We start from the raw sequence: 16,380 nt of genomic DNA, 5'->3' as shown, positions 1-16,380 counted from the left end.
ATCAGCTTCAAACTATTGTCTATGGTGGAATGTACCAATAGATAGTTTGGAATTCGCCAGGATCCGCGAATGTTTTATTTTTCCACTTTTATTAAAAAAAAAATCTGCATTAACTGGATAATGCCTCGTTCTATCGGCTTCAAATTCAAACACTGGTGTATCTTAATCTGATTTTTGGGGGGGAGGGCGAAGGATTTTGGCCTGTATACGTGCCGATTTCCATATTTTAATGATGAATGTGATAAGGTTTTTTACTTCAAATCTTATAGCATTACAAATAACTTTAAATAAAATAAAAAAAAAGTGAAAATAAAACCAAGAAATACTGAAAAATCGCGATTTTGTGACTCGTTAAGACTCATTCTAAGCTACAGTTTTCTTTTTTTCCTGCGAAGAAAAGAAACTTGAGAAGACAATAACTTCAGAAGACAATAACTCTTCATAACTCATAAGAACACAACACAATAAAACAACACAATAACACAAGACGGTAACAGTACTTAATATCAGTGGTAACTTGCTAGTGTGGTAACAATTTTCATTTTGTTGCAGGACGAGATGGTCGGAGAGGGCTCCCGGGGGTCGAACCCTCGTCTCCTGCACTGACTGCCGCCTCCACAGACATGACATCACTTCCCCGCAACGCCTCCATCCGCCGCCGCCGCCGCTGGTATGGCCTGCCACAACTGGTGGCGGTCACAGCATTTACATTCCTCTTCGTGGGATCGGCCATCTTATTCCAAGATGCGCCCTCCCAGTCTTTCCCTGGCCAGAGGTCCTCGCTACGGGTGATGCGAGGATCAAGAACCCTCCTGCAGGAGTCCACCACAGAGTATTTTGAAGAGGATTTCCTAACATCAACGGAATACAGCAATGAGACGAAAAAAACGACAGTGGCAGACCCTCTTTTCCCTCCGGATCTCTTTACTCCAGAGCAGCGGAAGCAGGGAGCCATTGTGCTACACTTGACTGGCATGATCTACATGTTTGTGGCACTGGCCATCGTTTGTGATGAGTTCTTCGTCCCCGCACTGGACGTAATCATCGAAAAACTTCAAATCTCAGAAGATGTAGCCGGGGCTACCTTCATGGCTGCTGGTGGCTCAGCCCCAGAGCTCTTCACTTCCGTCATCGGAGTCTTCATCAGTTTCGACGACGTGGGTATCGGTACTATCGTCGGCTCGGCTGTGTTTAACATTCTCTTTGTGATCGGCATGTGTGTGCTATTTTCCAAGACTGTGTTGGACCTGACGTGGTGGCCGCTGTTCCGTGACGTGACCTTCTACAGTACGGCACTCTTGCTGCTCGTCTCGTTCTTCAAAGACAACAAAGTGTACTGGTATGAAGCGCTCATCTTGTTCCTCATGTACATCGCCTACTGTTCCTTCATGAAGTTCAACGCGGGCATAGAGCGCTTCGTCAAGAAACACCTCAACAGGAACAAGGTGACTCGTGTGTGTTCAACGGACCAACTAGTGCCAAACGTGAGTAGTCTCCCCTCACCGTGCCGTGTACCTTGCTGCCAGACCTTGCTGTCAGACCTTGCTGTCAGACCTTGCTGCCAGACCTTGCTACCCTCTCATCTTTCACACAGATAACTCCACCCTTTAATGCTCATAACCCCAGGCTTAGTACCAACATGCTAACTGACCGTTTATAAAGTTCTTGCTTTGTGTGCTAGGTTTAAGAAGTAAAAAAAATTCCTTGGATGAATGCAAGAAAACACCTATTTATTTCCACAACATAAACAGAATATTTACATATCTTACATAGAGTACAACCATTGCTGAACAGATGTTACTTTACACAAGGCTTTTCCACTTTTTCACTGATGATTAGTTACTGTGACTACGACAGCACATTGAAGAATCCATGATTGGTCTAATTCCCTACTTTTTTTTTTCATCGTTTTTCATTACCAGAGACTGTCAGGGACTGTTCCTGTCAAGGACTGTTCCTGTCGAGGACTGTTCCTGTCGAGGACTGTTCCTGTCGAGGACTGTTCCTGTCGAGGACTGTTCCTGTCGAGGACTGTTCCTGTCGAGGACTGTTTCTGTCGAGGACTGTTCCTGTCGAGGACTGTTCCTGTCGAGGACTGTTCCTGTCGAGGACTGTTCCTGTCGAGGATTGTCCCTGTCGAGGATTGTCCCTGTCGAGGATTGTCCCTGTCGAGGACTGTCCCTGTCGAGGACTGTCCCTTTCGAGGACTGTCCCTGTCAAGGACTGTCCCTGTCAAGGACTGTCCCTGTCAAGGACTGTCCCTGTCAAGGACTGCCCCTGTCAAGGACTGCCCCTGTCAAGGACTGCCCCTGTCAAGGACTGCCCCTGTCAAGGACCGTCCCTCTCAAGGACTGCCCCTGTCAAGGACCGTCCCTCTCAAGGACTGCCCCTGTCAAGGACCGTCCCTCTCAAGGACTGCCCCTGTCAAGGACCGTCCCTCTCAAGGACTGCCCCTGTCAAGGACCGTCCCTCTCAAGAACTGCCCCTGTCAAGGACCGTCCCTCTCAAGGACTGCCCCTGTCAAGGACCGTTCCGCTCAAGGACTGCCCCTGTCAAGGACCGTCCCTCTCAAGGACTGTCCCTCTCAAGGACTGTCCCTGTCAAGGACCGTCCCTCTCAAGGACTGTCCCTGTCAAGGACTGTCCCTGTCAAGGACCGTCCCTGTCAAGGAGTGTTACTGATACACTACCACTGACAATAATGATCAGGCAACAGAGTGTTAATAAGGTTTTGTAATTCCCGCTGTATCTTCCTGTCTGATACAGGTATGAGAACTCTTGGACAGTTTTTGTAAAACCACTCAAAATATGTCCATAAATCCTCAAAAAAGATAAATACATCTGTTATTACATGTTAGTTAATGGGCTGCCAAATGTTTATAGTGAGACATACTGAGAACCTGACCATAGTAAAAATTATATTTATATATATTTCAATTTACTTGCGTAAAATACACTAGACCCACTTGGAGAAAATCAAGTAGGAAGAATGAGGAGTACTTTGCCTTTCGGCCTTGGAAAGAGACCCTCTTCAGCAGACTTTGTTGAAGGCCCCCCAGTTGTAACCTAAAATATATAGTAAGCCTCTTGCATTTTCTCCAAATGGGGCTACGAAACTCAGTAGCACAGAAGTAAAGGGATGGTCTTGCTAACCCTAGGACCAGGTTCGGTTACCCCGTCCAAGCGGTTCGCCTCTACCATTGATCAGTGTTTGTTACGTCACACACGTGTTAGTTTCTGAAATATAACTAGGGACTGGTTCATTCTCAGATAAACCCTGAAGATCATTCAGACACTGCATCACTAGTGAGATAATTCTCTTCTTTAGATCCGATGAACGGACGAAGGGATACCTGGAGGTTGGACGAAATGACAAACTAGATAAAAAAAAATAAGCGATGAAGACAATAGGAATTAAACCTTTTCACGCTGGAAACAATAAGAATAGGGGAGAAATGATTACGAAGTACAAATTCCCAATTTCATTCGAGACTGTAGGCAGACTAAAAGGAGGGAAATAGGGACAAGGAAGTACAGATGGAGACTGAAGAAGTAATGTAATTCAGAGAGAAGTTAAGAAGGCAGTTAAGAAGTGAAGAGACTTGGATGATAATGTAGAAGCAGATTTCATACACAGTTTTAGGAGTATGTATGATGAGACCCACGAGGGTAGGAATAAATTATGACCATTCGTGAGTAATTATGAGCTGATAATTGAATCCAGCAACCACAATTAGGCAATAAACACGCACGCTAGCGTGCGCGCGCACACACACACACACACACACACACTCACACACACACACACACACACACACTCACACACACACACACACACACACACACACACATGCTGTGGCCTCCTGGGCTAGCACAAATGACACACCACACCGGCTACAGTCACCAATAATCACACCATCGCGTGGTTCCAGCAAATCTCCGGGTTGTTACCCATTACTCAGCCTGGCTGCAGGTTCCCGTATTCTGGGTCAAAATCGAGTTTTGCGTGGGTGAGGAAGAAAGGAAAGGTTCATACATTACTTTGATATTTTGTTTGTGTTATAAGAATGAAACACAGATTTTGATAGTAAATATGTTATTACGTAAGAACATAAGAAAGAAGGAACACTGCAGAAGGCCTAGTGGCCCGTGTGAGGCAGGTCCAATTCTCCCACTGGCTTAAGCCAATATAGGTTATACCAGCAGTGGTATTGTGATTTTGTATTTAGCGTAACAGTTTCGTCAGTATAACCGCCGGGAATCGAACCCGGGCCCTCCGTGTGTGAAGCGGGAGCTTTAGCCACCAGGCCACCGGGCCACCTATATACCAGCAGTGGTATTGTGATTTTGTATTTAGCGTAACAGTTTCGTCAGTATAACCGTCACGGAGTACCAGTGTGAGACCGGTACCCAAATGGGAGGAGAATGAAATTAATTCCCGTTGCTTTCTACGTCCACAAATGTGCTCGCGTTAGGTGTAGCATGTCCAGTGTACTTGCTGGGTACGTCACGTTTGTAGCATAGTGGTGTGCTATGGCGTTGAGAAATTCACCAAGCTTCTCCAGTGGGCTGATTAAATAACTTGGGTTTGATCCCCGGCTGGTTGTAGCACTGTTTTATGTATACAATACATTATATATATATATATATATATATATATATATATATATATATATATATATATATATATATATATATATATATTATATATATATATATATATATATATATATATATATATATATATATATATATATATATATATATATATATATATATATATATATATATATATATATATATATATATATATATATATATATATATATATATATATATATATATATATATATATATATATATATATATATATATATATATATATATATATATATATATATATATATATGTATATATATATATATATATATATATATATATATATATATATATATATATATATATATATATATATATATATATATATATATATATATATATATATATATATATATATATATATATATGCAAAACAACCACTCTGAAAGAATAGAGAAATTCATAGTTCCTTGATAATGTGAGTAGTCACGAAAGCGCTTGGAATTTCTCTATTCTTTCAGAGTGGTTGTTTTGCATATTTTGAAATCACCTGTTTACTGTGATCTTATTGCATATATATATATATATATATATATATATATATATATATATATATATATATATATATATATATATATATATATATATATATATATATATATGTATATTGATTATATATATATATATATATATATATATATATATATATATATATATATATATATATATATATATATATATATATATATATATATATATATATATATATATATATATATATATATGATTATATGTATATATATATATATATATATATATATATATATATATATATATATATATATATATATATTTTTTTTTTTTTTTCAATGAAACCACGAAACAAGTGGTTTTGAATCATTTACCAAACTGTGGCAGGCCAGGATTCGACCCCAAAATACATTGTCCCGCCGATCCTTGTAGGATCCATGGCTCAGATGGTAAGGTGACATGTACGTTGTGTGGCCTCTTGAGGCGGGACAGTGTGTCATGGGGTCGAACCCTGGCCTGCCGCAGTTTAGTAAATGATTATATATATTACTCAAATAACTGTTATAGTATCACATGTTATATACGACTGGCATTTGATAGAATATGGGATCCATACGTCTTTTACTGCACAAAATAGGGGGACTACTTTAAATATTTTGAGAACTCTATTAAAATTCGGGAAGACTTTGCATTTGCATGCAAATTTATTTATAACATTTTGGGAAAATAAGACAAGATTTTTACTTTGGGCAGCAGAGGTAGAGTAATAGGGAATATTACCTGGAGCGAGATCAAAATTAAAAGGAAGGAGGGTTAATAAATGGCCATTACAGATCGGCCTTTGTTATTGCGAGTGAATGTATTATTAATACCAAACAGGTGTGTCGTATAGATCATTTTAAATTATTTACAGGGAACACATCAACGAAGCTGGCCTATAAAGATTAACTGGAGCGTTAAATCTTACAAAGAGGGATTAACTCGAACACTAAAGTGAAAAACGAGTCGGAGGGAGAGATTAACCACTCAAAAAATAATATAAACATGGACTATAAGTTAAACATAATAAACGTTTGTTATCATTTTTTTTCCATGTTTTGTTGACGAAGACATTTATCAGTAGAGTTGAGAAGGTCGCGTAGCTTGAACGATGTTGTACAGCTAGATGTTGAACATCTAGTTTGGCTGGATGAGCCATTATTAAGGACTGTGTGATCTAGTGGTCTAAAGCGTCATGCGTTTTCCCTTACCATGAGGCGGGCCAAAACAGCATGGGTTCGACTCCTTGCCTAGAGCAGTGCTGTTATTGATCAATACCACTCGTTTCGTGGGTACAAATATATATATATATATATATATATATATATATATATATATATATATATATATATATATATATATATATATATATATATATAGGTACCACTTCTATAGCTGGACTGGGGACCGTCATCCTCACAGAAGACAAACGTACCTCAGGGAAAACTCAAGGTTCTCCCCGGAGCTGTTTGAATATTTTCTTCTCCTACCACCCTCTATATTTTTGTTACATGTGAACTTCATTAATAGACAGAATACATTGATAGAAAACACAAATATGAATACATTGCTACAGTATATCAAAGATCATGAATTTCCTCCAGCTCCTCCGAAGTCAGACGCGAGCCCAGTATGCAGCATGCATTTCCCCTCTGGATGGCCACGCTGAGGCGCTGGAACATGAAAGTGGCTGCCCTTGGGTCCCTGGTGGTGTCGATGAATCTGGAACCCAGTTCTTTAAGGAAACGTGTGGCATGTTTTCCCCATGATCTCAAGGTCTCTGATCCCACTGGGACAAATTGATATTGTTGGCTTATGTCCCTGTATTTGCCGATTTTTTACTCCTCCCTTTGTTCAGCCCCTCCCTGTCGCCCGACACTGTGATGGATATAGGTGTCCGACAGTGTGGACACACAGGTATAGTCCCATGCTAAGAGCTTGCCATTCTTCCAAGGATAGATGGTGATCCCGTCGGGGTGGTTTGCTGGGTTGTGGGTATTGTTGGCTGCTAGTGATCAGGGCTCCCTCTCAGCTGGGCATCCAGCTGTAGCAAGGGTTCTCTTTATGATGTTGACCTCATTGTGTCTTGCATGCCAGCCCTTGGTTTTGGAATAGTTAAGACCATGTAGACCATATTGGTCGGCTTGCGCATCGCCGCAAATACACGTATATTCCGTGTGAATTGGGGCAGCAAGGCGGAGAGCCACTGCAATACGGAGGGTCTTAGGGTCGAAGCACGTTCCCATTGCCGATATGGGAACTGTTTGGAGGAAGTCCCCGGAGTGAGGGGCGCTCACAGCTAGGAGACGGGCAATCTCCCTATCTGATGTTGCAGCCCTAAGTATATTGGCAATCACCTTTTCAGCGATGGGGTCATCCCAGCTTGACTGTTTGTAAGCCAGTGCTGCACTAGGGTTTGGTGCTGGAGCAGCAAGAGTCTCCCATTCAGTGATGGAACTGGCATAGTTAGGGTCCTGTATTCCTGCTGAGTCACTGAGACTGTTAGGAAGAATTTGTCTTATTAACTCGTTTGATGCTATGGAAGAGGATAAGAAAGCTGGTAGGGCAATCTGGGAGGATCTGCGTACTCCCAGCCCCCCAAGCCTGACAAATGTCGTGGTGCTGAATAGGTAAAACTGGTCAATTAACAAGAACTCATTTAAAATTAAGTCTTTTCTAAAATTTTCTCTTATACGTTTAAAGATGTAGTTTTTTCATTTATGTGAATGTAAATATTAATAATTTTGTACCAAACGAACCTTAGAAAACTTAATTTAGCCTAATGCAACTAAATATATTTTAAATAAGTTTACAGTAATTTAATAATAAACAAACACAATGAAATATATTATTTTCGTTAGATTCAGAATGATTTTTGCAAAATTATTGCATACACAAATTTTCGCTTGTCTTATTCGGCAAGAAGAACGTTGCTATTTAAGCCAAAATCGCAAGTTTTACTTATACAGCACTACATATATATTGAAGTCAAACCCAATAGCGGGTCGAAATGTGCAGACATATTCATCTTCTAAGATTCTGTCTCCATGTGGGATATTATCGAGCATGAACATAGACATTCATACATATGTGAGCATTCATAGATTACAGATACATGTAATGGATAAACAGATCAACATTCTCGAGTAACGGAGAAGCACAATAAGCAAATTAAATGAAGTTAGAGACCGCAGTAAGAGGGAGAATAGGGCTGCGGGTCCCGACAAACGAGTATTAAAGAGGCATGGAGAACCACGTTTGCCGGGTAGCAACTGGGGTCAGTGGAAGGTCAGGGGTCGTGGCTGCCACGCAGAGAGGGGGGAGTGGTTGTGGTGGTTGATTGTGTGGGGGATAGGGACGGTGGTGGTGGAAGGTAAGAAAGCCGCATTTTGCCTTAATCAGAAGGTAAATTAGTTGTTTGCGAATGGTGGTGCGGAGTGTGTGTGTGTGTGGTGATACAGTAATGTTAAAGTATTTGTTAATCTGCAAGAATAAGGGATATATAAACTTTGAAGAGTATATCTCAATACATACATACTTAACAAGGTCAATATACTGTACACACTCAAAAGTATATTCTCACAAAGTATACCTTAGTCCCTGTTTTAGGGAATAAAGAATTCTTGATGCTAATGTTCACATGAAGTACAGCCGATAGGACTCAAGTCAAACGAGGTAACTTTTTGAATGTGTTAGAAAAACAAGTGAGGAGTTAAAATATATTCTTGAATGAATGACCCGCTTGTGATGAAGATGATGTCATGCAATGAAAGATGCGTGTTATTTCATATCATGGAAGATGTGAAATAATTGTCCTCATAGATGTATGGGGAAGGTTAGGAAGCTATTTCTATAGAGGCTGGAGTTATATTATCTAAAAGGGAAGAAGAGATTAAATGTTGAGGGTTTTAGAACGTTCCACTGGAAGAAAGATTAGAATTACGGTTCCTCATGAAATTATTAGAATCTAGGCGGTGTTAGAAGACTGTACTGAGAGAAAAAATTCAGACTGCAGTACCTCATAGAGAAGATGATAGACGTATGATAAGGACTTACCATACGATGATAGACATATGATTTTCAAAACCATTCATCACAGCTGTTAGACACTGCATCATCATGGGATCTTGATACAAAGAATTCTTCAAAACTTGTCCAACCTTTAAACGAAGACCTACTTCGACTAGTGGATGGTACCACTATGACCCCGCCTCCTCCTCCTTCGCCTCACCTGACTACAGTATATAAGCCACGTCTACGGCCCTATGCTGTACATTCTACAAGACTGATGGACTGAACACATCGACTCCAGCCTGAGGGACTGATTACCTCAAACTCCTCCTCTCCTTACACCTTTCTGCTTTGTATTTGACTGATGAAACCAATGTGTGGCGAAACGTTTCCTCAATAAAGATTCCCATATGTTGCATAAGTGTCTCGATCTTCAACTTAATACTACACTGCCAGAAATGTTACTTAAATTACGAAGAAGAATGATTACACTGCTCAGTACTAGGCCTCAGTGTTGTTGAGTGTTGAATTCCTTACTGAGAAAGTTTCTTAGTGTCGCTGGTTAAAATTCTCAACAAGGAAGACGACGTTTCACTTTGTGTTAAGCTTTATAAAGTCATAATAAAAAATGTATGGATACGTATGGACGGTTGTGGCAGCCGGGTGAGCTTGCCGATACCTGTCCACCGCCATACTCTTATTGATCCTCATGCGGGAGAACATTTTGACGCCTCCTACTGCCCGTTTATCCTCCTCCCTTCTCTTCTTCCTCTCCATCTCCAAATTTTATTTTTCCTCTATTTTTTCCTTCTCATCTTTCCCTTTCCTTCCTCATCTTTATTCTTCTGCTCCTCCTCCTCCTCCTCACGTAGTTACATGATCCTCAAGCAGCATTCTGCTGCCTCAGGCTAATTCCCGCAGTTTCTTATTCCAGCACACGGGTTCTTGATCTCCAGCTTACATTCTTGCTATCTCCTCTTGCTATCTTCAGCTCTCTTTGCTATCTCCTTTTGCTGTCTTCTCTTGCTAGCTCTTTGCTATCTCCTCTTCCTGTCTTCTCTTGCTAGCTCCCTTTGCTATCTCCTCTTGCTATCTTGCTATCTTCTCTTGCTAGCCCCCTCTGCTATCTCCTATTCATATTCTTCCTCTCGTAGCCTCTTTATCCATCTTATTTTCTTACAAAGCGCCCTCACGCCTTTGACACCCTCGCTCCATCCCACAGACGCCTCGACTCGCAGATTCTCTAACTGGGTCAAGCAGAATCTTGCTTTAAGCTCATGCAAGGCCACTGTCAGGGCTTTCTAACGTAACTTTTAGATCATGCAGGGTTACTTTTAGGGCTTTTAGGCTAACTTTTAGGTCATGTAGTCTGTTTCAGGTCATGCAGGACCACTTTCAGGGTTTTTTAGGGTAGTTTTCAGGTCATGTCTGTTTCAATTGATGCAGGGTCACTTTAAGTGCTTTTCACGGCAGTTTTCAAGTCATAGTCTGTTTCAAGTCATGCAGGGTCACTTTCAGGGCTTTTATAGGGTCACTTTCAGGTCATGTATAGCAATTTTCAGATTATATTCGTAAGGAAAGCTAAACCAGTAGGGATCAAGAGCGCCTGGGGAATACGAGATAATCCAGTTTGATCCGAGGAACAGAAAGGGTAATGTACTCCCGTAACATGATTAAATGTTTTTGTATAAATAATAAAAAATAAAATAATTTAGAGCGATACTGGTAAATATTGCTAATTATTATTCTATTTAATTTTATTAGTCTCATTCACAACAAATCTTGAAGAATGAGACACTTGTCTAACATTTGGGAATCTTTAATGAGGAAACATTTCGCCAACTAGAGGCTTCTTCAGTCCACTACAGAGAAGAACGGAGAAAGATGAGGAGAAGTTTGAGGTAATCTGCCCCTCAGCCTCGAGTCGATGTTTTCAGTCTCGAGATTGATGGACTGAACACACCGAGGGACTGATTATCTCAAACTCCTCCCCATCTACCACCGTTCTTCTCTGTACTAGACTGAAGAAGCCACTGGTTGGCGAAACGTTTCCTCAATAACAAATCCCAAATATTATACAAGTATCTCATTCTTCAACTTGTCGAATTTCCAAACCATTTACATCCCAACAAATCTTACAAAAGAAAAGAATTAATTCAACAGCCACGAGACAGTCACTGGTTTCATGTACATCATTGTTCATACAAATCATTATACAAAATGTCCATAGAAATCATTATACCTTTACGTGTTTTAGACTGATATTGTCACTATTACTTCTTAATATTATATTAGCGGAATTAAGTCTGCTAGGCAGGTTGTGAGACAGTATAAAACTAACTCTCTGTTCTGACGCTGAAGACTATATTGTCAATAACTTTGTAACGTCGTTTGTACTTCGATGCTTTTTTAATAGCTTCGTCAGTCTTTTTTAATGACTCCCTAATAACGTTAGTCATTCCTTCAGTGACTTCCTTAATAACTTCAGACACTCGACTCCCTAATATCATTAGATACTCCCTCAATGACTCCCTAATAGCATCAGTTAGTCTCTCAGTGACTCCCTAGCACCCTGACTTAAGACTTTAGAGAGTCTTACAACTCTATACAGTCTTTCAGTGACTGATAGCTCATCTCCCTAGCGACTATGTGACTTTTCCGCCTCTCTCCCTTTTTCTACCCTTACCCCTCCCAACGACGACTACTCTCCCGACGACTTTTCGACCCTTGCTGGTCCAGGCACAGCCCTCTATTCCAGGGAGCCAGGCGCCATCTTTACTCACATCTAGGGTGACTAGTGGTGTCATTAGCAGCGACTGCTGCCAGTAAGTGCAACTTTACACCAGACGGTGATTACCTCCACCAACTGAACCTTACATATGAACACTTCTTTAACTCTGTGTTCATTTACCTGACAGTTCACACGTTACCTGAGTGTGTTCTCTCGCGCAAAAGGAAATTTCCTGGAGGCCTGAGAGTGAACTCCTGAACATTTTACGACGGTTCTTCACTTTTTCCCGTCAGTTATTTTAATCATAAGTTTTAATTGAACTCTTAATTGAATCGAAAATTCCGCTTCACATTCATGTTGAAAAATGTGTTTGCTCTGTATTTGTCTTTTATTGTTTTAATATACATATAAATTCGTCAAGATCTTAATTATTTAATTAGTTTTCTCAAGAAAAAGGTAAAAAAAAGTGAGTAAACTTTGCTTCGACTCTCTCTTAATAAATAAAAAAAATTATTTTATTTTACTATGAGTAATAAGAAGCAGTATTATTAGTTTTTTTTTTTTTTTAAATTTGGTTAGGTTAAGTTAGATTAGGTTAAGTTAGATTAGGTTAAGTTAGATTAGGTTAAGTTAGATTAGGTTAAGTTAGATTAGGTTAAGTTAGATTAGGTTAAGTTAGATTAGGTTAAGTTAGATTAGGTTAAGTTAGATTAGGTTAAATTAGTTTAGGTTAGGTTAGTTTAGGTTAGGTTAGTTTAGGTTAGGTTAGTTTAGGTTAGGTTAGTTTAGGTTAGGTTGTGTTAGATTAGGTCAGATTAGGTTAGGTTAGATTAGATTAGGTTAGATTAGGTTAGATTAGATTAGGTTAGATTAGATTAGGTTAGTTAAGGCTTGTCAGGAAACAGGACAAGTGTTTCCTGACCCGGTCTTAGTTATATGATGACCTGCAGCTGGAGTTTCTGGTCATCTGACCGAGGCCTTCCACTGGCTTACCCCTCCACCCCTTCAAAAATTATGGTTAAGAATATAATCATTAGATATAAGTAATATAAGCTGAATTTGCAAGCTAACAGCGAAGATATTACACAAGCTTAGGATATACCACTGCCTCCCTGGATGCCACCCAAAACAGCCGACTAACTCCCGGGTACCTATTTGCTGTAGGTGTACAGCACATAGCCAGTAGATGTAAGGAAAGTGTCATGCGTCTCATCCAACCCGGGAATCTAACCGGGTTCCCTTTAGCTTTGAGCCCATCGCTCATCCAATGACTAACAGGTCAACTTCAAACCTTGTGGATCAGTTGCATATTATTTCTAATATTTTGCCTGCAGTTTTTCCCTTAGGAACTTATCGTTGCTAAGCTGCCGACCTCTCTCCCTCTCTCTCTCTCTCTCTCTCTCTCTCTCTCTCTCTCTCTCTCTCTCTCTCGCACACACACTCTCACAGACCTTACTGTGTTTGTGTGAGTTTTACCATATGTTTTTCTCTGTTTTCGTCTCCTCTCCCTAACACTCCTTCCGTCAGCTGTTATCGTCTCTTATCTTCCCCTCTCCTTCACTGTATATATTTTCAGAGAAATATACCACTCTCTATCGCCTCTTTCTTATTCATGTATTTCCTTATCGCGGTGTTAGGTTATCTCCCCTTTCTGCATCTCTCCTTTATCATTCAGTGTTCTTCCACTCTTTCATTTTCCCTTTCTCCCTTCCTCTTTCTTTTCTTGTAGCTCTTATATTTCTTACTAGAGCATATCTTCCACATTCTTTCTTCCCATCAATTCTTTCTCACAGATATTCCTCCCCCACCGTATCTCTCTCTCTCTCTCTCTCTCTTGCACCCCCTTCCTTTCTTTTCTTCCCTGTCAAGCACGAATAAGCCTCACATTCTCAGGACCTTTTTCCTGGATATCACCGTCCAATAAACGGAATTTCCTCTACGGAGGATCGAACCTTTACCAATGAGGAACAAGACGCAAAAGGAAGTATTAATTGCTACAGTCAAAGCTCTCTTTTCGTAACTTCGAAAGGTAAATCATAAATAAGCACTTTTATTTTATGTTAAATAGGTCTTCGTCGTCGTGTAATGGGGCAAGTATCGTTGTCGCTATAGGAGTAAGCGTGTTCTGTAAGCTAATTAGGTGATTTTAAACGACGTTGCTCCTTGACTGGATAGAAATGATGTTGACGTCATGCTTCCTTTGTGTATTCAGCGTGCTGATTGGTCGCTCCTGAGTTTGGCGTCTCAACTTTGTGTATTCAGCCTGCTGATTGGTCAGACCTGAGTTTGACGTCTCAGCTTTGTGTATTCAGCGTGCTGATTGGCCACACCTGGCTTTGACTTGAGAACCCTGAGTATTCGGGATGCTCATTGGTTGCACCTGGCTCTGATGTCATAGTTCTGTGTTGGATGCGAGCGCCCTTGTCAGAGTGGAAGAGATAGATATCTCTCTCTACTTAAACTTTCTTGCAGTAATTACAACATCACATGCTAAATCGGATCACCTGAAGCTTCATTCCTCGTCCTCAAGGAAAATAGAGGACTACTACTTTCTACTACCACTACTACTACTACTACTACTACTTTCACTACCAGCACTACCACCACCAGCAGCATTGCCTCTACCACTACTTTTCTACTTATTTCTTCCTCTCTTTGTACCGTCTCTGTCTCCCTAGCCTGTATATACACTGGCTCCCTCACTCTCGTGTGTCATTGTGACTTGTAAATGATATAAGTCGGACCAAAACGTCGTGGTAAGCTTCTCTCTCCTATGTGCAGGTAATTTGTGTATTGTTCCAGTCACGGTATTGTGCCTTTTTGTTCTTAGTAGAACACGTTTATGTAGATTCTTCAACTGGAAGGATAAGTTGATGACTAAGACACATCTGCAACACCTGGTTATTTATACTGCCGAAATGTATCGCCTTCATAAAGGGTTTCTTCCGTCGAATACATGCGACTACAAAATTGTAGTAGTTTTGAGGAGATCTTTGTAGTTGGTGTTCAGTCCCTCAAGCTTGACTGACCCACTGGAAACTACTACTGCTGCTATTGTCTCCTGTGTTATAGTCGCCTGTATTCGACTGAAGAAGCCTCTTCTGTAGGCGAAACGTTCGGCAATAAAAATACCCTAGAAGTGCATATGTCTCATCAATCTGTCGACATTTTATAACACCATCAATGATAGGATGGGCAAGATGTGCTATTTTTAAGTTTGGGTCTTTTTACCAAGGTTAACTTGTTTTCGTTTTAGTGCAGAGTAAAACTTATAATCCCCCAAAAAATTATAATTATAATTAACTGATGTACTAATTAGAGCTGAAGGGGTTGATCTTCAAGGTTTCCATTATGTACAAGAGAACAAAGAGGCATAATAAACGTCCCTGTCCCCCCTCGCCTATATATATACATTGGCTCCCTTACTCTCGTGTATTTGTGTGACTTTTAAATGGTCCAAGTCGGTCCGAAACGTAGTTATTTTTGTATCTTATTATATTCATTTGAGAAAACAAGGGTTTTTCAAACTCTATCAGATTTGGTCTTACGCTGACTATTTGCAATGAATTCAAAAAACTTCTCTGCCTTCTGACTTACTTAGTATTCCCAGAGGATGCTTCAACTGCCTGACATGTCCGAAATTTTGGAATTTTATGGATAATCTGTTTTCCTTTTTCCTCTTCCTCCTCCTCCTCCTCCATTCTCCATCCTCTATCCTTCTCTCTTCATCCTTCTCCATCTCTCACGGTACCAGGAGGGAACCATCCGTGAAGTAGCATACTTGTCTCGTAACTTGTACCCTCACTGATACACGTAAACCCTTCCTGTCCTACCTTACATATCTTCACGACTCTTCCAATCACCGGGTCACCCACCCTTGGCTTTTACTGTCTACCGTCTCCCACCACACTGTTTATTGCTTTCTCTCTCTCTCTCTCTCTCTCTCTCTCTCTCTCTCTCTCTCTCTCTCTCTCTCTCTCTCTCTCTCTCTCATTCTCTCTCGTTCTCTCTCTTTCTCTCTCTCTCTCTCTCTCTCTCTCTTTCTCTTTCTCTTTCTTTCTCTCTCTCTCTCTCTCTCTCTCTCTCTCTCTCTCTCTCTCTCTCTCTCTCTCTCCTCTCTCTCTCTCTCTCTCTCTCTCTTTTTTTTTTTTTTTTTTTTTTTTTTTTTTTTTTTTTTTTTTTACAGGGTTTGACAAGGTTAAGGATCCCTAGCTTTATTGACAGCTATTTACAGGTTAAGGATTCTAACTTTGTTGGCAAGCTAAGGCTATTACCTACATCAGCTCATTTGAAAGCATTTTGTTATGAGACATACAAGTAGGAACAGGATGAAGTTGGAGCCATCTGTGGGCCAGCATTTTCATTTGATCAACTGACGTTATCTCGTTGACATCATTATGCTGTACGAATGTGTTCCATACTCGAGTCATCCTGGGTATATATGATCTCAGATGGAGTGATGTTCTGGAG

General features: G+C 40.3%; 1 protein-coding gene across 3 annotated transcripts in view; it reads left to right on the top strand.

Annotated features, from left to right (window-relative positions):
- LOC138854587 (sodium/potassium/calcium exchanger Nckx30C-like) overlaps nt 1-1,905 on the top strand; it is a 472,208-nt gene extending 470,303 nt beyond the window's left edge. The window contains exon 2 of one of the 3 annotated variants that reach the window (XM_070098629.1): nt 553-1,905. In XM_070098629.1, the coding sequence (XP_069954730.1) occupies nt 624-1,598 (975 nt within the window). In that variant the 5' untranslated portion in view covers nt 553-623 and the 3' untranslated portion in view covers nt 1,599-1,905. The remainder of the gene's footprint in view (nt 1-552) is intronic. The other 2 variants (XM_070098628.1, XM_070098627.1) reach the window with 2 other exon arrangements.
- Nucleotides 1,906-16,380: the final 14,475 nt, after the last annotated feature.

The sequence above is a fragment of the Cherax quadricarinatus genome, chromosome 63, assembly GCF_038502225.1.
Source record: "Cherax quadricarinatus isolate ZL_2023a chromosome 63, ASM3850222v1, whole genome shotgun sequence".
Classification (NCBI taxonomy): Eukaryota; Metazoa; Arthropoda; class Malacostraca; order Decapoda; family Parastacidae; genus Cherax; species Cherax quadricarinatus.
The sequence above is the reverse complement of the archived record's forward strand: the minus strand, read 5'-3'. Positions and strand labels throughout refer to the sequence as shown.